The following is a 25,342-nucleotide window of genomic DNA, read 5'->3' as shown; positions in this document are numbered from 1 at the left end:
GTCGTTGTAAGCTAAAATCCCAAACCATATTAATAAATACATAACTTATTTAACAGTAACAACAGCAGCAATAACAACAAACACACTTGAGAAACCAATCAAGCGCTCGGCCTGTCTATCAAATTCGTCCGCCTTCGTTACGCACGTACAAAATACCACCACCACAACTCAGCCCTCAATTGTATAGCAGTAGCAGCAATAGCAGCGCTGCTTTAACCAGAGTAAATAGGCGTACTCGCTCGCACTCACACATTTTGGCTTATAGCAGTTTGGTGTTGTGTATTAGCTCAGTGCTTTGTTGGTGAGTGAGAGTGTAGTGTGCATACAGCGGGAACATTGGCCTATCTAAATGCCTGTTTGCTTGGCAGCCTGTTTGACAGGCTTAACAGTTCAATCTGTGTAACTGACTGTGACTGTCGCTCAGCATTGTTGAAGTCGTCATCGTTTGTTGAAGTTGTCGCTGTACTGGGGCGATAAGCAATTGTGATTAGTTAATTTACTCGTTGCGTTCGACGTGAACAGACGTATGAGTCGCTGGCGTGTATATTAAGAGCGTACGTACTAATATAAAGAGTAGAATACAAAAACAAGTGAAGAAATAGAAGCAGTAAAATTATTAAAAAAAAAAAAAAGTGAACGCCTTTTTATGCGATAAATGACAAGTGTTAGAAATATAACAAAAAAAAAAAACAAGTTTATATACAACAATTGGTGATAAGACAAGAAAAAGTTTAAAACAAATAATTTTTCAACTTATGCAAGTGTGACAATTTAAAAAAATTTCTATTCAAAAATATATGCAAAAAAATTGTATGTATTTGCAATTTGTGTGTTTAAAAAAAAATTTATTATCAAAATTTTACGCCACTGTACTTGCACACTCACATCCAAAATAGCTACGGCACTACCAATGGCCTTAGAGGATCGCTGTAGTCCGCAATCAGCACCAAGTCCACCTGGTTTACCGCAATCACCACACCAGCAGCGCCAACACCAACAAACGCATCATCTGCAATACAGCCCCACTGCCACTGCAACCATTTTGGATATGAGCCTACATTCACATGCGCCACCACCGCCTCCGCCACATGTTGCCGTTGTTGCAACATCACCCACAATGTTGCCTGCGAATCCTGTAAATGCAGTCGCTACTAATGCCGCCGCAGCCGCCACACTCTATCATCAACATCAACAATTGCAACACCTACATCACTTACAACAATTACAGCAACTGCATCAGCAACAATTGGTTAATGTTGCCGCATTTCATCATCAACATGCGGGTTTTGATGCAGCTGCAACAGCAAGCGCTTTAGCTGCCGCCAATCATGCAGCTGCACTGCAACAGCGTTTGGTGGCCTCACCTGGCACCAACTCAACGCCATCATCCACACCAGCCTCAACAATGACTATCAAAGAAGAAGAAATTGATTCGATTATGAGCGATTATGTGCATACGGACTCGCATTGTAATGGCGTACGAGCGCGTGGACATAACACTGAGTATGAAGATGATGAGGCGGAGGATGAGGACGAAGACGAAGAAGATGACATAGATGTGGATGACGTGGTTGATGATAAACCGCATGGTACAACGCAGCGCACGCCACCACCCGCACATCAACAATCCGCCAAACCATCACTCGCCTTCTCCATTTCAAATATTTTAAGCGATCGCTTTGGTGGCAATGAGACAGCGTGCCGACCACAAGCCAATTGTGCAACGTCCACTGCTACTACAGCAGCAGCGGCGGCGGTAGCGGCACAAGCAGCCGCTGTAGCCAAACAAACGCATTACCAAACAAATAGCATTTTTCGACCCTTCGATCATTCACGCTCCGCCACGCCATCCGCTTTCACGCGCGTCGACCTCTTGGAGTTGAGTCGCCAGCAACAAGCAGCTGCTGCAGCCGCTACCGCTGCAATGATGTTGGAGCGCGCCAACTTTTTGAATTGTTTCAATCCTGCCGCATATCCACGCATACATGAAGAGATTGTGAATAGTCGTATGCGCCGTAGCGGTGTTTTGCCGCCAGCGCCAGCGTTAAAATGTAATGATTCCATAATACCTAGTGCAGCAAATACCGTTGGCAGTATTAGCGCAATGGAAAAGTCAGCATTGGGCTCACTTTGCAAAGCGGTCTCACAAATTGGTCAATCTGTAACAGTGTCCACGTGCTCTGGCGCATCAACGGCATCATCGACAAACGCGTCTAGTATTGCCAGTCCGCCACCTGGCTCCAATGCATCAAGCGCTTCGTCGACAGCATCATCGTCAATGTCGGCGAGTGGTTCATTAAACTCTTCGCCCACCAGCCGTATGCCGCTTAGTAAATGCAGTAGCCCACAACCGATACCACCACCATCGGCTATTAGCCGTGATTCGGGCATGGAATCATCAGATGATACACGCTCTGAAACAGGGTCTACAACAACAGAGGGTGGAAAGAATGAAATGTGGCCGGCGTGGGTGTATTGCACGCGCTACAGCGATAGACCGAGCTCGGGTAAGTGTAAGTTTGAGAAATTACCAATGTGTGGAGTAGTAGAAATAGGAAAGTTGCGCGCTAGACTTTGAAGGCCCTCTTTTGTACTTAGTTCTTTAAAAATAATATGTACAAAAATTGTACCTACGTCAATTTTAAAAAAGTTTTGCATACTTCCTTCAATAATTCTTTCAAAAAAAAAATTGTACAAGGCCACTTCGGCCATGAAAACTAGATTTTCATATCAAATCTTTTTAACACAACTATTTATCATTTGGGTCCTCCAACAGTCTAAGCCCCGTGTAGCCATTTTGCAATAACAACTTCCCTTCCGTCTACCATTGCAATCAACTTCAAATACCCCCGCCTTATTTTTATACAAAAAAAAACTTATTTAAGAATCACAAGAACAAAAAAATCCATCTATGAAATAAAATTAGCAAGGTCAAGTTAGCAGTGTAAAATAACAGTTAATGTCCTGAACAATTTTTTTTTCACTCTCGAGATTGAAACACCAACGAAGAAGGACATCGTCTGGCGGCATGTCCTTCGTTTTCAAAGTACGCCCACATGCTGTGTGGAGTATCAATGTTTACATTAAAGGTCTATTTTATATCTTACATTGGTATGTGGGAATGTGTGTTGCATCTCTTTGATGCTTGTGCGCTAAGTGAAAATTTTTTGTGACAATAAATACAACAAAAACATGCAATATCGGATTTGGCCTATGAAATGTGTGAATGTTGTTTAAACAAAGAGCAAAATCCAATTGATAATGCCAACTTGACTTGTAGAAAATTTATAAGGGGATACATATAGGTATATATGGGGTATTCCATTCCATTTCGACCAATTTTGAACCCGACCCCTTTAGAATTGGCTGAAACTTTTTCTTCTGTTTCTAGCTACCGAAAGACGTTTTTCAGAAGTTTTTAAAATTTTTTCATCCAACTCAAAAAAAGTTATGAATTTTAAAAAAACACCGTTTTTGTTTTCAAAATGCTATAACTTTTTCAAAAATTGACCGTTTGGGATCTTTTTTTTTTTAATTTGTTTTTAAATGTACTTTTCGGGAAAAATTTAAAACAAAATTTTAAAGTTTGTTTTTTTTAACAATTTTTGTTGTTATTTCGGCCTACTGATTTTAAGATCGCGGGTTCGAATCGAGCTCAAGGCCTAACAATAATTTTTTATCATTATTATTGTTATGATAAATTTTTTCTTAATTGAAAAAATTTTTAAATTAGAATAGATGAAAGAAAAAATTTTAGACAACTGCCAAAGCTCGTTGTATAGATCCATTTCGGGAACTGCTCTTGAGCTCGATTCGAACCCGCGATCTTAAAATCAGTAGGCCGATATAACAACAAAAATTGTTAATACATCCCAGAGCACGGGGAAAAAAGTGTCAATAAAATATGACACTATGGCAGCATTGCCAACAAACAAGTCCAATTTTCACAGCTATTCTGCAACAGATGTCGCAGTGGTGTGAATATCAATTGGCACGAACCAGAATAGAAGTAGGATTAATGAAGACAAACAAAAAACCGCTGTGGTGGCTGAATGGTTATAGCAGCGGCGCCTAAACGTTTGTTTTTTTTGTAATTTTTCCGTTTTTCGAGATTTTTCGAATTTCGCCCTTTTTTTCTCATAAAAAACTTCAATCTATTCTGCAATCATCCCCACTAATCCCGGAGTGGGCCGAGAATTTTTTTTTTTTTTTATTTAATTGAAAAAAAAAACTTTAAAAATTTTTTTGTATTTTTTCCGAAAAGTACATTTAAAAACAAATTAAAAAAAAAAAAGATCCCAAGCGGTCAATTTTTGAAAAAGTTATAGCATTTTGAAAAAAAAAACGGTGTCCAACTCAAAATAAGTTATGAGTTTTTTTAAAGAAACGGTGTTTTTTTAAAATGCTATAACTTTTTCAAAAATTGACCGTTTGGGATCTTTTTTTTTTAAATTTGTTTTTAAATGTACTTTTCGGAAAAAATACAAAAAAATTTTTAAAGTTTTTTTTTTCAATTAAATAAAAAAAAAAAAAAATTCTCGGCCCACTTCGGGATTAGTGGGGATGATTGCAGAAGTGATCGAAGTTTTTTATGAGAAAAAAAAGTGCGAAATTCGAAAAATCTCTAAAAACTGAAAAATTACAAAAAAACTTAAAAATTTTTTTGAATTTTTTCCGAAAAGTACATTTAAAAACAAATTTAAAAAAGAAAGATCCCAAATGGTCAATTTTTGAAAAAGTTATAGCATTTTGAAAACAAAAACGATGTTTTTTTAAAAATTCATAACTTTTTTTGAGTTGGATGAAAAAATTTGAAAAACTTCTGAAAAACGTCTTTCGTAAGCTAGAAAAAGAAGAAAAACTTTCAGCCAATTCTAAAGTGGTCGGCTTCAAAATTGGTCGAAATGGGATGGAATACCCCGTATATGGTGTATCTATATATACATATATATATTCACATACACTGTTAAAAATTCGAGTATAATGATAAGGTTTCCAATACTTTTCATGAACAGGAAATACTGTATCTGTTGGCTTGTAACATTTTCTTTTTTTTTGGAATTGCCTCATATGAAAATTTTTTTCAGTAAGACCCTATCACAGAATTCGGTTGAAGAACGTTCTACCTCAGAACATATGTTCAATAAGGTTCAATCTGAGATAGCACATTTATGGAAAACATTCTGATATAGGGCATCTTTAAAGAGAGTTCTAGAGAGTAAAGTTTTTAAAAATGACTCTGAGATAGCGTTTTCTTAAAACTAGTTTTGTGACGAGACGTTTTCGAACTGGCAACCGATATAGTGTGATCTTAATTACACGGTGAGAGAAAACAAAATTTTATCGTTATACTTCGCAACAAGAATTTTTATACGAATCTTCAAATTTCAAGCCTTTAATTTTAAAATATTGAATGCTTCTAACTTGTTATGTTATTTTCGTAGGGGTATGTAGGAAACCCAAATTGTATAAAAAACGCAAACTATTTGAATCCAAATAACAAATAAAAATAAAAAACAAAAAACAAAAGAAAAACCAGCAATAGTTTAAAATTTCACAATAAATTGCAAACATAAAATTACGGTCAAACCACGGAAATTTAATTTTGGTTTCAAGATCATGTAAACTTTTCCAGAAACGTTAAGTTTTTTGGAATCTTACTAACTTTGAACTAACAAAATTATGCGCTAAATATATAACCACCAATAAATATGCCGAAATGATCTATAAAATGATTTGATCCCGATTTTTTCATTAAATTCCGTAGGGTGAATTTGTTTAAAGTTAATTAATCATTGGTATCCTTCGTAGCAGATTGGTCAGATGAGATAATTATCGATAAAACTCGCGATGATAGTGAAATACGGTTCTTTTTCTAGATATTTACTTATGTATATGTGTGCATATCATGGGAACTTTGATGAAAACATTATCAATATTCGTGTTCTGTGATACTACCCATGGATCCAACAAAATTAACAATCGAGATACGAGAACTGTCGTCACGTTTCCGTTATTTAGAAGTCTAAAATCGTAATAGATATATGTATTTCGTACTAAGAATATATGTACATATATGAATGGAAATATCTCACAAATTCGAAAACTGCATTGTAAATCATTTAAAGTTTATTGAAGATTTACTATAAACTAAAGTTGTTCGTTTCTATTTGACGCAAAGATTTTGCAAGGCGAAATAACTCAGTCGATATGTAATTTCATAAACAATTTTATAAATTTTATTTGACTGGGAACAAAGCTACGCATCTTCGAACATATTTTTATGGAGGAGAAGTTATTTTCTTCAAGAAAACTAAATCTATCATCCACTCCCCGAGCCAAAGAACACGGTGAACTATAGAGTCTTAGACTTATATGAGTCCGAAGTTCGTACAACCAGAAAATTCCAGAAACATTGAAAAGGTTTTATTCTGCTATTAAAAAACCAAGATTCCCCGAAATCTTTGCATCTAAGAATTTACACAGATATCTGTTTTAGAGCCATCATTTAAGTGTATAACTAAAAAATCTCTGTTATCAACAGAAAAAAAAATTGTGTGTCCAATCATTCTACATTGATTTTCCTGGTGCCATTAATATTCAATAGCCCCTCCATGGACTTGTACATAAGTCTTCTCTGCTAAATCGGTAATTTAATTGAAAGAAGGAATAGTTAATATTCTTCAAATTAAACTCCTCATTAGCGACTGAAAATTTTGTTTTTTTTTGTTGTATTTGTTTAAGCGCATACATTTCTGATTGGAACCTAAATAAACATTTTTAACTAAAACAAAAAACAACAATCATTGCTGTAGATATGATGAAGCTGACTTAAAAATCTTAGAGATAAATATTGTGAAGAGAGAAAAGCAAATATACATAATTAAAAATGAAAACAAAAGCTTTGGCAAAAATATTTATGTAGTATGTAATTAACACCTTTTTGATTTCCTGTTAGCAGCTGTTGGCTTGAGCTATATTTGACAAGCCAACAATCATTTAAATGATTTACTAAATGAATGCATGATTGCAACAATGAAGAATTGAAAGGAGCGAGTGTGTGTGTTTGTGATTGTGCATAATTAAGTGAATGGGCTGAGGCGCTGCCAAACCTCCCGTTGCCTCACAATTTATTAAATGCCGTTATTTTCGTGTTGGGACTTTTAAATTACATAGCTAGGTTTGTGTAAATATAGTGTGTACAGGTATACATGTAATACATACATTAGGGTGTACGATTATTCGATCATTTTTTGAAACTAGTTTTCAAGATATTTAAAAAATATTAATTTGAAAAAAAAAGCGATTTCCAATTATTGAAAATAAATTATTAACCAAAAACTTCAGATTAATTGGTGAAGATATTAGTTATTAAATCAAACAGAACTCCGCCAAAGAACCTTTTTAAATATGAAATTGACCCTGAGCATAAAAAATGTGTCCTATACTCAATCTATAGGCTAACTAATGGCGTTTTCTTTTCTGGAAAAAATGTTTACCTCATGTTGCACTCTTAAATTCCAACTTTTGAACTAGGTAACTTGAAGCTTTGCAGAATGACTATTTTCTTATTCAGAGGAAAATATTTTGTGAAATAGACACGCAAACTTAAGAGAAAGCTGAGAAGAATCAACTGGGTTTCACGACTTATATCAAAGTTTGTTAGAATCCTTTCTCACAAATTGCTTGTAGAGCGTTCTATTTCAGAATATGTTACAGAAAATCTTCTATATTAGGAAAAAAATTGTGGGAGAGACCGTCCTTGAATCAAATTCTTGTATAGACCGCTTTTGAAACAGACAATACAAAGGGACAATGTTATAGGGCATATTTTCAAAAAAAAAAAAAAAATTAATAAATAGTAATAATAATAAAATTGACTTACTTAAGTAGCTGTTATTTAGGATGGGACATTCTTCAATAAAAAAATTTGATATAGGACATATTTGAAAAAAAAAAAAAATAAAACTTTGAGGTATTTAAGTACTAGTTCACAATTGCATCGAATTCTGGAATAATCTTAAGTCTTATAAAGTTTCAATGTTTACCTACATATGCAAAATTTGTTTAAAACAGAGCACATACGATAAATTGAAGCTCTCCTATGTGAGTTTAAAAGTTTTTTTCAATAAACAAATTATGAGGTAGGAAGTTTTTGATTTGGTTTTTTTGAATTGTGACTAACTGAAAATTTTCAACACGATTACAAGAACAGTTAAAAATATGTTGTATCAAGTGAATTATAAATCCATAAAACTGATTGTTTCATAATTTATTTCACAACTTGCTTAAAAAATCACCATCTTAGCATAAATTCTAAGCATTTTCAGTTGAGATTGGATGTTCAGGAAACGAAATTCCAAGTGAGCGCATTCTTCAACCCGATGTTTATATAGATCGTTCTGAAATCAAATTTAAGATGGATCATTCTTCAATAAAAATCTTAAATAAACTAAATGATGGAGCAGCGAAAAAGTGAGATATCTATCTAGGTAGTTCTTATTCCAGATGGGATATTCTTCAATAAAAACCTGATATAGGAAATTAGACAAAAAAAAAAACTCTGAGAAACTAATTAGTTCCTAAGAGTGTCGAATTCTGTATAATATTAAGTCCTAGATTGTTTACATGGTTTCTTTTATAAAATTTGTTTAAAACAGAGCAAATACGACAAATAGGAGACCTTGTAAACTTCAAAACTGTTTCATTTAAAAAATTATTGCAAAGGAAGTTTTTGATTTGGCTGCCGCGATATGGTGATATTCTATTCAAGGGTGGAAATAATTTGAGAGTAACTGAACATTTTCAATACGATTAGTACAACAGTCAAAAGGTAGTAATTTGCCATGAGTCCTAAAGCAAATTTTTTATAGTAAGTTTTATGATTCATTTTCATATCTTTGCTGGATTTTTGTGCATTTTTTTTTTGCAGACATTTAATTTTCCAAATTTTTTATTTAATTTGAAAAACCAAAAAGTATTAAAATTTTTGAAAATTCTTGGAATACGATTACAATATCCGTCTTACTAGTTAAAAGGTTCAAAAATTCTACATAAATAATTAAGAAAAAAAATTTGGAAAAAAAATTTATTAAAAACTAATAAAAAATAATTTTTTTTGATTTTCCACATTTTTTCTTTAATTTGAAAAATCAGAAAGTATTAAAATTTTAGAATATTGCATCCAATAGGATTAGAACATCAGTCTTACTAGTTAAAAGTTTCGAAAATTCTACAAAAATAATTAAGAAAAAAAAAATTTATTAAAAACTAATAAAAAATAATTTTTTTTGATTTTCCACATTTTTTCTTTAATTTGAAAAATCAAAAATTATTAAAAGTTTATAAAATTCAGCCAATGGGATTAGAACACCAGTCTTACTAGTTAAAAGGTTCGAAAATTCTACATAAATAATTAAGAAAAAAAATTAAAAACAAAAAAAAAATAAAAATATTTTTTTTTATTTGATTTTCCACATTTTTTTTTAATTTGAAAAATCAAAAAGTATAAAAATTTTAGAAAATTCCATCTAATAGGATTAGAACATCAGTCTTACTAGTTAAAAGGTTCGAAAATTCTACATAAATAAATAAAGAAAAAAAAAATTGGATAAAAATTTAATTTGTTTCAAACATTTTTATTTTTAAATACCATTTTAGTGAGTTTTAATTTAGTATTTTTGTTTGTAGCTTTTTCATACGCAAGTACGCACCCATAGCCAGTAAATACTACTTCCAATACTGAATCAGAAGCTTTAACTATATTTATATATTTTTCATACACTTGTTGTTTTTGTTGCCGACTTAAAGTTGTTAATTTTTTGATTTGCTAATTGTAAATGACTTAATATATATGCAACATAGGCGGAGACTGAAGCTAAGTGTTAGCACTTGTTTAAACCGTTCGTTGCAACTGAGAAATTAGCTAGAATTAATAGACGCTTGGCGTTAATAACGTGTTAACAACAACTATGACAACAACAACTAAGTGATATGCTTATATGTGTGCGACGAGGTGCATATTAACGTTTATTAAGCCGTTATTAACAACTAAATTATAGGGTTTCTTGAGGCAAACGGAAGCTTTAACGCCATTACAACTTTGAAACGAAGGAGTAAATCAAGATTGCAATAGAAATAAACAAAACAAATGTATGTTTGTATGTATATATGTAGCTGCCACTGGCTGCAGCTAGCAGATACCTACTTTTTTTTAATTATCCAATTAGTGCAAAGTGTTGAGTTATAATTGTTTTTAATTAGTTGTAAATTACGAAAATGTCTGCCTGCTGATGAATGCATTATTTTATTGCTAATGAATTGCGTTTTGCTTTTAATTATAAATAAATAATTAAATGTTTTAAGGGGATTTTTTTGTTAAGTATGCTTACATACATACCTATATTGTACATATCTCTTTTATAGTTAATATAAACTATACATATTTCGCATCAAAGCAGTGCCAAATTTCATAAAAAAATACGTATAGGTACCTATGTATATATATTTTTTATAACAAACCAATAACGTTATAAAATGTTGATGTTTAGCATGCCTACATTAAGTAAGTTTTCATCTGCCTTATACAGACTTACTAAGTAGCATTTAACCTCGTTTTTTTCATATACATACATATATGTATATACATCTTATATTTTCATTTTTTTTTTTTATTTCAAATACTAACAACTTTTTCTCGCTCGCTGCTCATATTTCAATCAGCAGCAAATTAAAAATCAATTCAAACCGATAAAAATGCACTTAACTCATCAATTAACAACAGCAAAAGCAACCCAAGCATTGCATACATACAAACAACTTTTATAAATATGTAGACATCTGTTAAATTTGAGTTGTGTGTGAAGATAGAAAAATATTCCAATTATTGTGGATGCATAAATGGCTATGTCTAAAAAAAAAATAGTCCTCGGTTATATTTAGATAGCCTTATGATTGATATATGGGGTATTCCAATGTGAAGGGTGGCGCATTTTCACGATTAAAATTTTGTAAAAGTTCTTAAGCCTCGTATTAATGAAGATGTAAAGTCTTGTCATTTATGGGTTCATACGTTGTGATACGATGTAATTGACTTCTGAAATTAACATTTTCGAATAATGACGGTTGGAACAAAAAAATCAACTTCTATGAAGATTAATAAAGAAACAACAAACAATTTTTAAAATCTTTATTTTAACTTCAACAAAGTATTTACCACAAATATTATAAGCTCATTTCAGCTTGTGACGGGAGGGACAAGTCATATTTGAAAATTATAAACAATTATTAATAAATAAAATTTTAGTTATAATAAAAGAAAAAATCTTAATATCAATTTATGGACTTAATTATAATCTATGTAAATTATCGCTGTTGGTGTGTTTTTCGTCGAATAAATATATAACCTACTGTATATTAGGGTGCGATCCCTATTTAAATAACCTTTTTTAATTCGGTGCGATGCCTTTTTATTTACGTCAAGACTATTTTGATTTGTTTCAATGTCAAATATGCAACAGAAATTTCTTTTTATGAGGTTTGGCCGGAGCTTTGACTCATTAGATAGAAAATTTTGATTTGGTTAAAAAAATTGCCGAAAAATAAGTTGAGATATATAAAAATAATAATAATTTGCATTGAATTGAAAATTTGTTCCACTATAACTTTTCGGAGTTTAAATTATTTATACTTTCTTTCTAAAAGCTATTAAATTTACTTAAAAAAATTAAGAATATAAAAATCTAGTCGGCAAAACTGCAGATTTGTGAAGATTAGTTTAAAAAGGCCGGTCTTTAAAGAACTCACATAGATTGAATGGGTCTAAAGTGTTATATCGGAGGATTTGTAAACTTATTATTTATTTTGGTTAAATCAAATTTCAAAATAACTCAAAAAATCTTCTTTCCTTTTAGTAAAGGCTATCATATCTAAGCATGAACGTCAAGTAACCGACGAAATTTCCGGTTTTCTATTGCAATCAATAGCCAATTATTGTATATATCATCCGGCAAGTTTTTAAAGCTCTACAAAAGTCTTTAAAAAGTTACGACTAAAATATAAAGACAAAGAAAGCGACAATTTGTATACAAAAAATTAATTGTTTTTTGTGTGTCTGGCACAAATTGGTTGATATAGCTAGATATTTGGATTCACGGCGAAGTTTTACCTATAGCTAATGCATATAAAACAGTGAATTTGAAAATAGACCCATAGATTGTTATTGAAATTTCTAACATTCTGTTTAGAGTATAATATTGATGTTAATAACGAACGTTTGAACATCACAGAACAGGGCGCTCCGGCAATTTTTAAAAGTCAAACAATATGGATCACCCTACTTTATACGTACATATATCAGTTATAATTCCAAATACCGCACCCTCTCTCAGATAGAGATGCAAACCAGACTTAAATCAAAACTTGTAGATTTTCACAAGTCACTAAACCAGAAAAAGTGCAATTTGCCCCATCTATGGTTAAGCTAGAGTTTATCTGGAGCATAGCAATCCTTCAGATAGCTGCATTTAACTTTTCCGTTTTCATCAGTAGAAGGTGACCAACTTGCAATTAAATCGTCAATTGTTAATATTTTGTAGAACAAATCGTAAAAATCTATTGTGAATACACGAAAACCAACAAAACACCTACTTTTTTGTTAATACCCTTCCCCTGCACTTAACTGGCGGTCGATGCTTCAGTTAGCATGAGAAAAAACGAGAATTTCGATAACTTAAAGATAACTGACTTACTGTAGATGGTGAGCTTTATTTAACCTTTTCGTTTTCATTAGTACAGGGTGACCAATTCCCAGTTAAACGAAAACCAACAAAACACCTACTTTTTTGTTAATACCTTTCCCCTGCACTTAACTAGCGGTCGATGCTTCAGTTAGCATGAAAAAAAACGAGAATTTCGATAACTCTAAGATACTTGACTCACTGTAGATGGTGAGAACGGCCCTAAGGAGTTAAATTTATAGTGGGACACTCATGACGTTGGAAAGACAGATTCGATCTATGTGAGGAAACTGTTTTTTTTTTTTTCATTTTGGGTTCTAGATTGTACTGGATAGTCGTAATATCATACATAGAATATACTTTTAAGTTTTTTTGTATCAGCGAAAATTGGATCGAGAAAGTTTCATAGCTATCAAAAAGCCAATTAGATCTTATTTTTTGGCACACAAACAACATATTAGTTTACTTGATTAAATATTGTTATTTTTTCCATCAACACCTTCAGATGGGCTCAAGGTAGCATTTCACACGTTTTATTTCGTAATACTACGTACATTTGTACCTATATACTCGATTATTTTGTAAATCTTTTTTGTTTCTTGGCTCATAATTTGTGCAACTCAGCTGTATTTTAATTTGCATAGCGTTGCTCTTTTTTGTTTCTTATTTTTGTCATTTCACTCATTTTGATGGTTTCATTTAATTATCCGTAGACGCAATTTTTTGTTTACCTACAAAGCTATTGTGTCTTCCTCTTCTCTTGTTTGCTTTTTTTTACGAAATGTTGCAACAATAAGTAGCAAAACAGCTTTGTGTTCCACAAAAATTAATTAACAATATTATTAATGCTGCTGAGGCATAAACTAAAAATTGCGCATAGCACAAGGCACATTGACGTACAACTTTGAGCACATAAAATAGTTTAGTTGCTGTCGCTGTTGACAGCTGACAAATTAGGCTGCCGAAACGACAGGCCTTAGCTAAATTTGAAGGTGGTAATAAAAATATATAAAAAAATAGATATTTATTTACTAAAAACTGGACAGCCAAGTAGTGAACTAACCAAATCGACGTATGACTATATAAGAAGTAACCAACTTAATTTGCAGCTTATGATGGTGTTTCGAAGATACAGGCAATCGCATGTATATACTAATTAGAGATGACGGTTTTATGAATTTTTTGCCTCCTGGGATTTTTTGGAACTGAAACTCCAATCGCGGGAGTTTCCCGAAATTTAGCCTATATAGATTCCATTATATACTGAACTAAAAACGTACATGTTCATAGAAATTCACTCCGATTTTTTCTTAAAATTAAAGAAAAATTGCATATAATTTAGGAAATTTGCGTATGATCTAAGAAAAAATTCTTTAAATTTTATTTATGATAAAACTTCGTTCTTATAATATAAGAACCATATTCATTAAGCTGCTTGACTAAATTTGTTGATTGTATTTATATTCTTAAATTCTATGAATACGATGTTTGGAGAGGTTTTCAATGAACATTTCTTAAAATATACGCACCTTTTCTTAGTATACATGCACTTTTTTGGTTCAATGTGGTTTTTCACAAAAATTGCAACACATTGATGAATTTGTCATACTCAGAAAATTCAATAGACGATTTTTCAGAAGCAAAAAAAGATTTTCTAAAAGTTTAGTTTTTGTACTTTCAGAAGAAGGTTAGGTTGAACTGGCCGGTCAATAAAGACCTTACATAGGTTGAATGTGTTCATAATGTTACAAGAATTTGTTTGACGACCAAACGTAAGAACCCAAATCAGGTGCCAGTACTGTTGTTTTAGAATAACTGTTACGTCTTGGCATGTACTAGAAGTTTTCTATGAGTAAGCTTAATTCCTGCCTCGAGACCTGGCAGCTCTGCTGCCCTTGACTTGGCCAGCGTACGACACGAACGCAGAACGTGCTCAACTCTTTCTTCGTGCAGCTCGCATTTCCAATATTTGCTGTTACTGACAAGGCCTAACTTATAAGCATGTGACGCCAAAAGGCAGTGTCCAGATAGTATGCCCATCGTGCGACTACCACTTTGTGAGTCTAATGTCGTAGGATTTGCACATGATCTTAGACATTTTGCAGCCTCACGCTTCAGTCCACACCTTTCCTGTTTGGATGATCATATGCAACTTCGAGCTGCTTTTAATTTCTCTACTTTCTGGAGAAATAATGATCTTAAAAGCAAACAAAAAATGTAGAAGGGGCATGACCACAAATGTTTCCAACTAAATGTATTTTTTGCACTTTTAGGTTAGAATATCTTAAATACTTAAAATGCCGGGTCTGCTTTGACTCAGATTCGTGTGCACCACGTCGAAACCTTCCAGAAAGTATGGTCCTGTTTCTGGTTACAAAATTTATTTGGATTTTTGTCGGCATGAGTTTGTCGAAATTTTAGACACGAACATTTCGAAAACATGAACCAATTTGGGAAAATTGACTTCAGATAAATTTCCTGTGCAATTGAAATTCTTAGACTGACGGAAAAGTGCTCGCTTTAAGCTAAACTAGGCGAGAAGCGATTTTTATTTTTATATATTTTACAAGCTTAAAACGTTTTTGGAACTCTGGCAACTTTTAGAATTTTCCCATAGAAAGTAATTTACAAAGCTTTCTATCTTTACATTAAAGCAACGCTTCTAGTTTCCATTCTGTTGTCAGCCTTAGAAACTCATAACATAAATCTTGCTAATGATGTATTATATCTTTTTGTCCCCCAATGTAATGCTTGTTTTGCTACTAATAGGGTGTACTTATGAAACAAGTTTTAAGTTATTTAAATGGATATCAAAATCTTTTTTTGAACCATCCCGGGATTATTGGAACTTAAAAAAGACCGGGATCTCGGGATTGTCATCCCTAGTACTAATGTAAGGTTAAGTTTTCATACTTAAGTTGCATGAACGCTCGCACAAATAAGTATGCATGTTAATGCTAATTAAATCATTAATAAAATTAATTATTATATTTTATAATGAATTTGACATTTGCATATGTCAAATGGGGCGCAGAGTAAAGAAAGAAGGAAGCGTGGGCTAGCAACGGAAACGACCAGAAAATATTGATTAGATTATACTAAAAATGTTAAGCAACACCGCAAAAGCACAAAGTGAAACTACAAAGTATATCTTTCTAAGCAAAAAAATGTTTTCAATGAATGTCATAGCCTCTAAATGTAGAAAAACTATCCTTAGCAATTTTTTGAATAAATTAGTTGGCAAAATTATAAGCCTCCTACGCATATATGCACATGTGTATGTATTTGCCTCATAGATGTTTGTTGTGGCATGCAACCTAGCCTAGCTGCCTGTCATCGCCTGACAGCTGATATATTGACATGTGCGGCAGAATTTAATTTTGCTTTCATATTTCTCAACATGCTTAAATTCTTTGGTGTTCAGTCATAATTCTATAAATATAATGTTTGTTGTTGCGTAAATTATGTTTTCAAACTGTGTCCTGATGATGACGTGTGGTTATCTACGGAATTCTTCTAAAGAGAATAGACGACTGGTACAAAAAAGTTCTACAAACTAAAAAATGCCCATAAAGTGCTAATAGTTACTTTGTTTGCATTTCTGTTTCTATTAGTATGGAAATCATTGACAGGCAAAGAAATTGTATCTATATATTCGTCGCTGTCCGTACGACAGAACTTGTTTGCAGATATCCGACATCAAGTTTTGTAAAACGGTTTTGCCCACTTTAGCGTTCCTGTTCGCCACCATCTTTTTACTGCTAAAATGGCTTTTGTTGGTTTCTCTATTCTCAAAACCTTTGCTTTTATCAGAGCGCAATAAGGGCTTAGGAGTGGTAGGAGATATTTTGGGAACACACTCGTTCGAGTAAATGTCTGTGTTGATGTTTCCCATCGTTAAGAACGACATGAACTCATGCCCGCCTTCAGAAATAACTTGCAAAATCCTAAATTTCTGCCAAACTTTTCTATCTGGATGATTTTTTTTCGAATTTGAAATGTATTCTCCAGTCTGCAGGCGGTAAAACTGGGTATCTGGCAACGTTCTTAGGTCCATTTTCAAATACATTTGGTCGTTCGTTTTTTTTTTGCCAATCTGCTCTCGTAGAGCTTACGTGCAAGGAAAATGCTTTTCATTTCGCATTGCAACTTTTTTCTTTTCGTACGTTTTAGTACAATTTCTCTGCTTGATTCGTGTGACTTGCACATGTGTGGTTTTGGCTATTTTGGCAACATCGCTTTGGGTGGCCACTTCTTGGCTTATTCTCATTAAGCCACCTCTGTTCTTCGCGCAGTGTAATAGGTGGATCCTGTGACATTCGCCTACTTTTTGTAACTAACATTGGGATTATTCGTCCAAATGTTCATACAATTTTTTTTTACGTAGCTCTTCATTAGTACTAATTTCATCGTTGTTGGAGGCTTGCATTTTTAAGCTAATATATTTTTAAAAATGTCTTGAAACAACAATTCAAAAATATTTTATTCAAATCGTAGTTTGTCATTCCTAAACGCCATTACTGGAGAGCTCTAAATTTGCAGAACTTTCTGTACCAGTTCTTAGGTTTTATTATAAGCAGTTTATGCGAAAACTTATGCCTAATATCATTTGAGAACACAGATACTGTAACTAAATAAAAAATATTCTGTACATTTGCCCAGACTCATGAAGTATGCATATTAGGGTGGTCATTATAAAACAAATTAACGTTTTTTCCGGTTTCACCGCTGTTTCTAATTGGGGCGAAGATTTATATGTGATATTTTTGTCCTGGGTATTACTATCTGAAGGAATGAGACTGGTGAAAATCATTCATTTGGTTTATGAGAACTTCCCTAATGTCCATATGTATCTACAAGTGATGTAAATTTTTTTTGATTTTATAGTCCTGGATTTTTCGATTCATTCGTACGCTTTAACCAAATATTTATTTAATATTGTTTCAACTTCAATGCGTTTCTATTTCTGTTATCTAATCTTAGCTCGAAGACGTATAAATCTTCAATCTACATTTTTTGCGTATATTTTAAAATTTCAAAACTATTTCAAAAAATGTTTGAAAGTGTTCAACATTTTCAATTAAAAATCAAACAGTTTTACAACGCTGTAAATTTTAATCTCAAAAAGTACAACTCTTTTGTAGTTTTAAACACCTAAAAGTATTTATGTGGGAAAAGGTTGGAAAAAAATTCAAAAGACTAAGACGGTTTTTAACATTAAAATATTTGACCAGCTTTCATCAATTCGCTTTAAAAAGAATGGGGTACTAAACCGAGCTCAGCTTCGTATTCACTGCACTCTAGCACGGATCGCTATATGGGTCGAGTCAAGTTTGTTGTTAGCAGAATTAAGAAGTATAGATAAAAATTTTTTTAAATTGACAAGGACATAAAAAAATTGCCCCCTTTTCTACTTCATTGTTTAGATTTTTCATTTTTTATTTTGTTTATTTTTTTCTTACAGGTCCACGCTACCGTCGCCCCAAACAACCCAAGGATAAAAATAATGACGAAAAACGACCGCGTACCGCATTCTCCAGCGAACAATTGGCACGTTTAAAGGTAAATATCAAATAATTTTTTTTTTTTTTACTAAACTACAAAACTTTGTTTAAATTATACGTAGATATCGTATACATATTATGGCTGCCTTTATTTTAGCTATTTTTAATATTAATTCTGAATTAAATTTTTTTATTTTTTTTATATCAATTTGGGACGATTTGGATTAAAATGTATTTGGCTATTCTAACTAACTAAGAGTTCTAATTAAGGTTTCCCATTGAGCTTTTAAGCCTGTGATTGGGAGCCGCAAACTAATTTCACTTTTTTCTTCATACTGGTTTAACTTGTCTTAGAATCCTCCTCAGGGAGACTAAGTTTGTTTAGTAAAAAAAAACATAAAACAGTTATAAAGAACATCAAACAAAATTTAGTTACGCACTAAAGTTACTTAGAAGGCAAACATTACTCTCAGGCCAAATATTTAAAAGTTTTTATATTTCTTAAAAAATATTTTAATTAGGAGTTTTAATATGGGCATTGGAAAAATAAATATTAATAATTAAGCTATCCAAAGAAGGAAAAATATGATAGAGGTAATAGCCCGGCGTTTTTCCTTTCGACGAATAGTGATGAAAAAAGTTAATTTTTCTTTAAATTTAAAGAACTATTTCATCTCAGAATATTTTTTCAAAAGCGCCCTATCTCAAAATTTGGTCCAATAACGCTCTATCTCAGAATATTTTTCATAACTGCCCTATTAATGTCTGAATTTTTTGAATTGGTGCCCATGCGTTTTTGAAGGGTATGTAAGATAGTACGTTTTTCAAACAAATCGTGAGATAGGCCATTTTTCAAAAGTTTTATGGGATATGACGTTTTCGAAACGGCAACTGAGATTGGATAATATTCCACTCAACAGTCGATATGTACTAACTAAAAGTCATATTTGCTATTTCCGTTTACTAAATGCGTTTTCTTAATGGAGCTCCATTGTTTTAAGAAGCATCCCTGAAAGTTTCTTCGTGTGTCGAAATACACACAACATTCAAAAACGTCCTTTTTAAAATTTATTGAGCCATATTTACAAAATATTTACACTCAAACACAATTTAGTTTTATCACCCGTTGGGCGTAGCAAAATAACCAAGCAGCAAAGAAATGAAAATGAAATATTTTAAAACTGCATAGCTTAGGCATTAGAAGTCAGGCTTAGGTACCTTTTAAGCCAATTAAGTACGCCTCTGACACAATGCCAGTCTCTGTGCATTTTAAGACGATTACGTGCTGAGCATGCATCAACCACAACAAATACATAAAACAATTACAATTCTAATGCTAAGTCCAACTAGTTTTTGCCTTCAAAAGGCGTGCGCATTAGACTGATTCCAAATTTTTTTTTTACCAGTGCAGATTATATACTGGGAAATATGAAAACTGGAAGAATTTGAATTACGCAAGCATATCGTGAGAATTGTGCAAATTTCACACAGAGGTATAATGAAATAATAAGTCAAGTATTCTATATTGAAGCCCATATCGAACTCAGTCCTCTATACAAAAAAATCTGATTTTTTCGGTAGCCACTATCGACTTTATCGGTGGTCATTCATTGGGGCCATCATTTAGTGAAATGTATTGCAATGAATTTTAATACACTACTTCTTTTGACCGCGACTAATACTACTGTAAAAACCAATTCAAAATAAAACGTATTTCTGTGATTATTCAATACTTAATGGGATTTTTCTGTCATTTATAAAGCTACAATGCTAAAATTTATTTAAATATCTTGAAAAAACAGCGCGTGGCCTACTAAGGACGCCCGAATCTTTTAAAAATCTTTGCATCGACTTCAAAACGGTTGAAGATGTTGTGATTTTATTTATAACATCTTTCCTTTTCAAAATTAACTGATTACCGCGCTCACTTTCTGTATAAAAATGAAAAATACCCCAAAATTGTATAAGGAAAATCTAATTATTTTATTTAACGAAATTGTGATTCCATTAAGTCTCTGTGTGAGATTGGTATTATTCTATACATTCCTAATTTTTAATCAGAAATTATTTTTAAAGTTTAAGAATTTACCCAAAATGTTAAAATTTTTTTAGAAATATTTCGATGGTAACACTGTTATTGAGTTTTATCACGTACAAATGAACCATTATTATATTATTCAATATATTTTTTTAGAAAGTTAAATGACAGAATAATTTATATTGAAAGTTGTTTGTTTACCGCAACCGACTATTTTCAAGTACTAGTTTAAAGGTGAGGTATTTAACCTAATGCTACGAAAATCAGTATTGTCGCCAAGCTGTTCCTTAAGTGTTGAGACATTTGAAAGAATGTAAAGCATTTTTTTTATCGAAATTCGTTTTTGATTTATCGGGAAAGCTTTTTTCAAACTCAATATATTTTCTAACCCAGATGAGTTTGGAAATATTGGTCCTTGCCTATTTATATGTATATACTAAAATTGTCGATTTGTTTTTAATCCAAATTAGGCGGTGATCCAACCCTCATGAAAAAAATTTGAAATTTTTAAAATTTACTTAACGATTTACCGAAGTTTGAAGTTTTCGTAAGAAAATGCGTTGTTCTTGATGAAAAAACACAAAACCAAAGCTCGCATAACTTGAATATATTTTGTGGAAGTAAATTAAATCAAAAGCTTTTGTAGAACATTTTTGTGGCATAATAAATTTCTTGTAAAGTTATGGTAAATATTCTCTATTTCATATCTCGTTTGAAGTTATACAATTAAGAATAATGGGAAAAGACTTTCTCCTCCAAGAAAAATAAAATTTTTCGCACTTCACCTCAATATTTTCAAATGCATTATTATTTCCAGCCTTAAAAATTTTCAGAATTCCGCTCCAAAACAGAAGACAGGCATTTAAATTTCAAATGCTTTAGTCAATTAGTTTGATCGCAGTTTCATATCACTAGATATGTTTCCTCCAGTGTAATTTTCAATGAAAAAAATTCGGTACGTACAATCCTGAGCTCATATTGTGTTACACAAATCAAAGCAATAGCACCGAAATGGTGAATCGAATTAAGGAAACATGTGAAATAGTGGCTAGAAATACTCAATAAGTCCATAATTTATAATCTTCAACGAATAGTATCTATATAGTATATCTTTATTTATATCTTTTGAGTGAAATTCGTTTTCGTTAGGTAATTGTATGGAACGATATGGGCCCGGCTGTTATTATCTAAGCTTTACAGCAAAAAGAAAACTCTTAAAAATTTAAGCTGCACAAATTTTTTGTTTCTAAAAAACGGTTTAATGTTCCCACATCTACATATGCACGCACACAACTGTTGATCGTCTTCATCTCCTGCTTAACTACACTATGCGTTATTCTTGTGTATGTATTGTTCAGCTACCAATTTGATATGGTCAATATATTATTTTCACTACATGAGGGGGGCTGCTGCTCTAGGATTTTTCTTACCTATGGACAATTGTTATTTTTTAATGTATTCCTGCGACTTTAGAAAGCATTTAACCGCAAATAATTGATTGGACTTGCCTGGCATTTGTTGTGACGTTATTGTTTACTAATATTTAGCGTACTTTATTTAACATATATCAACATTTTTTATTTTCATTTTATAGAAACAATTTATTGACGATTTCTGTTTTTCTTTCATTTCATTGCAGCGTGAATTCAATGAGAATCGTTATCTTACCGAAAGACGTCGTCAACAATTGAGCTCCGAGTTGGGTTTGAATGAGGCGCAAATAAAAATTTGGTTTCAAAATAAACGTGCTAAAATCAAGAAATCTTCTGGTTCTAAAAATCCACTCGCTTTACAATTAATGGCGCAAGGGTTGTATAATCATACGACAGTACCGCTAACGAAAGAAGAGGAAGAGTTGGAGATGCGTATGAATGGGCAAATACCATAAATTACTTGTGTGAAACTTTTTGCGCATGAAACTTGGCAAACTCTGGAAAGAGAGTAAAGAAAAGTTTCACGCGGTCAAAGCTTCGTATGTGCTTTTGATCTTAATGAAGCGTGCAATAATATGAGAAGGGACGGATAACAAGAAAAAAATAGTTACAGCTAACTATGATATGCTTAGTAAGAAACGAAGACAAGTTTGTTATGTGATATAAAGAATAATGAGGAAAAGCAAACTATAGAAGAAAGAAGAGGTAGAAAATATATAACAATTGAAACAAAATAAAGAAAAAAACACAAATAAATAGCTAAGTAGCAAATTTAATTAAAAATATAAACAAAATTACCTTCACTTTGCTTGCAAACTATATAATAAAATTCACATACCTTTACCAGAACTCTCCACTGATCCGCAAACATTGCTCTTCTCATCTGCTGTACAGTGGTTTGAACTGATTTTCTTTTCACTTAAAAAATTTGTAAATATTTGTATTTATTTTACCCAATGTGTTAAGTGAAATATTTAATTCAAAATAATTGTAAAAAGTATTATATATTATAGCTTTCTCTCTTCACCGACTCTTTCATTCAAAAAATAAATCATCTCCTTATCATTAACCCAATTATACCTGCAATTGTATTATAGCAAACAGTCTTTTTTGTCTGCTCTTAAAGTTTTTAAGCACTTAAATTAATATATTTTTTTATAATTTTCATTTTCTTCAGCAATTTTTAGTATGCGCAACTTTAGTATTTAGCTCTTAAGCATTGCTATGAAATATTTTAAGCGTGTTTAGACTTGATCGTTTATTTATATAAGCAAATATTAACATTGTAATATACATATATAAATTTAAAATTTGTTTTCACTATAGTTTTTAAGCCTTACACAAAATATGCAAAAAAGTGTAAAAATTTACTATTAAAATATTTGAACTAAATTGAAAAAAAAAAAAATAAAAATGTATGTACTTTAAAATAATGCATATATAAAAAATAAATTAAAAACGTTAAATGAAATATGTTCAATAAAAATATATTCAAAAATTAAAAACATACATACTTTTATTTTTCTTTAAACAAAAAATTTGTTTCATGTTGCTTTTGAGCAGCACTTGCATTTGCCACTCCAGAGTAGCAGTAAAATGAGCTTAGGTACTGCTCTTGCTCTGAATACGAATAGAGCATAGAGCACAGCCGCAACATTAAAAAGTGGTAGTATGTCTTATGCTCTCCGACGAGCTTCATCGTAACAAAAAATTCTCGAGTAATATAGCATTTTCAATCACTGCTTTAAAGAACTTCAAATTTTGATCGTTTGGTCCAGATTGATTCCGATTAATTGAGTTACAGGGTTTACCAACCTTGGCTACTGCACCGCTCAGTCAGAGGTACCGAGCCTAAGTACACTTACTCTGAAACCACAAGTCCTTTGCTGTTCATCGATTGTTGGTTTGTGTTACCAATAAACACACTGATGTTATTTATGTGGCATGTTAACACTTCCTTGAGTTCAGGCAGCATAAACCTCCCTCAGGATCATATGCGCTATATTAACGATAGCTGCACAGTCGCACCGACAATATTTTAGGGTTTCTTTGCAGCTTAAAATACTAAAGTTCTGCACTCGAAAGGCCGGTGCCCCGTTATTGTTTTATCTTGGCTTATGTAAATCTCTTTTATTTGATGATTTATTGTTACTTACCGATGATCTTGCCTGTGACCAGGAACCCAAATAACTGTGTTGGATGTAGAAATTTTTGCTGACGGTAGCGTTCTCTTACAGTAGCTGACGACTACTACAATACTTAATCTTGGGAAATGCTAGATGAGCTTTTCTTCTCAGAAAAACATCTTTTTCGATACCTCACCCCTTTTCCGACAAGGTGGAGCCAGACTCTTCCTTCTTGTAGCGATGAAAATACCCCTCGAAGGTTTTGGAAGGTGTAATCGGATGTTGATGGCCCTTCGCTGGATACACATAGATCAGGCACGTTACGGTAATAAGACAAATTAAGGTCTTCCCACTATGTCGGGAAAGATCTGCGTAGTCGAATTCAGTAAATTTCGATTTTGGTACGGGGCTTAGCGGTTCAGGCCTGTAATCTTCAAAAGTTGTTCTGAAATTTCGCTTAGATTCCCCGCTCGAACTACGTCTTCTGCATGTGCTACTAAATTCAAATCTTTATATTGCGTATTAAGCAGACACCATTATCCTGACATGTGCCATTGTCTGCTTGTTTGATCCTGTTCTCTTCTTCTCGAATTGACAATTGCGCTGGCTATTAAAGTGTAATGTTTGTAGAAAAGTGATCTGTATACATAGTAGACTGGGTCGATTTATGAACCGATATCGCGCGATCGATTTTTCGATAGGATTCGGGCTCAGGAAAAAAGTTCCACTACGCATACCCAAAAAAATTATTTTCGAGCATGCGAAATTTAATTTTTTTGACTTTTTTCGACTTTGATTTTTAAGGTTTTTTTCATGACCTACTAAAAAAATTTTCATTTGATTGTAAAATTTTCAAAAATGTTCGCTAAAAACGTATGCGATAACAGTTTTTTGAAAAAAAACAAAAAAAAAATATACATATGAAAATTTCTTTAGTAGGTCATAAAAAAATCTTAAAAAAAAAAAATTGCTTAAAATCTACTTCAGGGATTTATTAAGTGGTGCACCAGAAATGTTTGTTTATAATAATGTCAAGGTAAACCTCCATTAAACTGTCCATGTCCCATTCTCCTTCCTCAAGAAGTGGTAACTGACGTGTTCTTCGGACAATATCTTTCTCAGTTTGAAGGTATCTTTACTACTAGGTATCATTTCATATATAGGTGTAATATTACTCCATTTTACTACTGCATTTTATGTCTTGGAGAAATGATCTGTTTAGGTATACCAAGTAGTGGCTTACTCCCTTATTCTAAAGAACTTCATAGCGTAAGTATTTTTCTCCAGAACCTAGATATATTCCAAAAAGAAGAGGTATGTTGCAACCGAAAATTGGTTTTCCTAAATTTAAAAAGTGGTCCTTCCTTCTCCCTCTCACTCTCCTCTCCATACTCGTCTACTTTGTTTCCATTTCTCCTTCTTATTCCTGTCTGTTATTCCCCTCATCTCCTGGCCCTTTTCAATCAACTTCTGCCAATCTCACTCCCAACACAATTCCTACTCC

The 25,342-nt window shown here is 32.4% G+C and overlaps 1 protein-coding gene across 2 annotated transcripts; it reads left to right on the top strand.

Annotated features, from left to right (window-relative positions):
- The first annotated feature begins 547 nt into the window (after positions 1-547).
- Positions 548-22,900, top strand: en (engrailed). Of its 2 annotated transcripts, none has more exons than XM_067778154.1 (3): positions 548-2,507; positions 18,202-18,299; positions 21,919-22,900. In XM_067778154.1, the coding sequence occupies exons 1-3, from the start codon at positions 911-913 to the stop codon at positions 22,165-22,167; spliced, it is 1,944 nt and encodes a 647-aa protein (XP_067634255.1). In that variant the 5' UTR covers positions 548-910; the 3' UTR covers positions 22,168-22,900. The 2 variants fall into 2 exon arrangements, with proteins under 2 accessions (XP_067634255.1, XP_067634254.1); XM_067778153.1 differs by having other exon boundaries at positions 548-2,513.
- The last annotated feature ends 2,442 nt before the right edge of the window (positions 22,901-25,342 follow it).

This window comes from Eurosta solidaginis, chromosome 3 (assembly GCF_040869045.1).
Source record: "Eurosta solidaginis isolate ZX-2024a chromosome 3, ASM4086904v1, whole genome shotgun sequence".
Lineage (NCBI taxonomy): Eukaryota > Metazoa > Arthropoda > Insecta > Diptera > Tephritidae > Eurosta > Eurosta solidaginis.
This window is presented reverse-complemented; position numbering and strand designations above follow the sequence as displayed.

What these genes read in the sequence shown, in the direction of transcription:
- en (XM_067778153.1), top strand. Translation starts at nt 911, where the DNA reads ATGGCCTTAGAGGATCGCTGTAGTCCGCAATCAGCACCAAGTCCACCT. An exon ending in TAGACCGAGCTCGGGTAAGT is followed by an intron (nt 2,514 to 18,201) that starts GTAAGTTTGAGA and finishes TTTTTCTTACAG; the next exon opens with GTCCACGCTACCGTCGCCCC. An exon ending in AACAATTGGCACGTTTAAAG is followed by an intron (nt 18,300 to 21,918) that starts GTAAATATCAAA and finishes ATTTCATTGCAG; the next exon opens with CGTGAATTCAATGAGAATCG.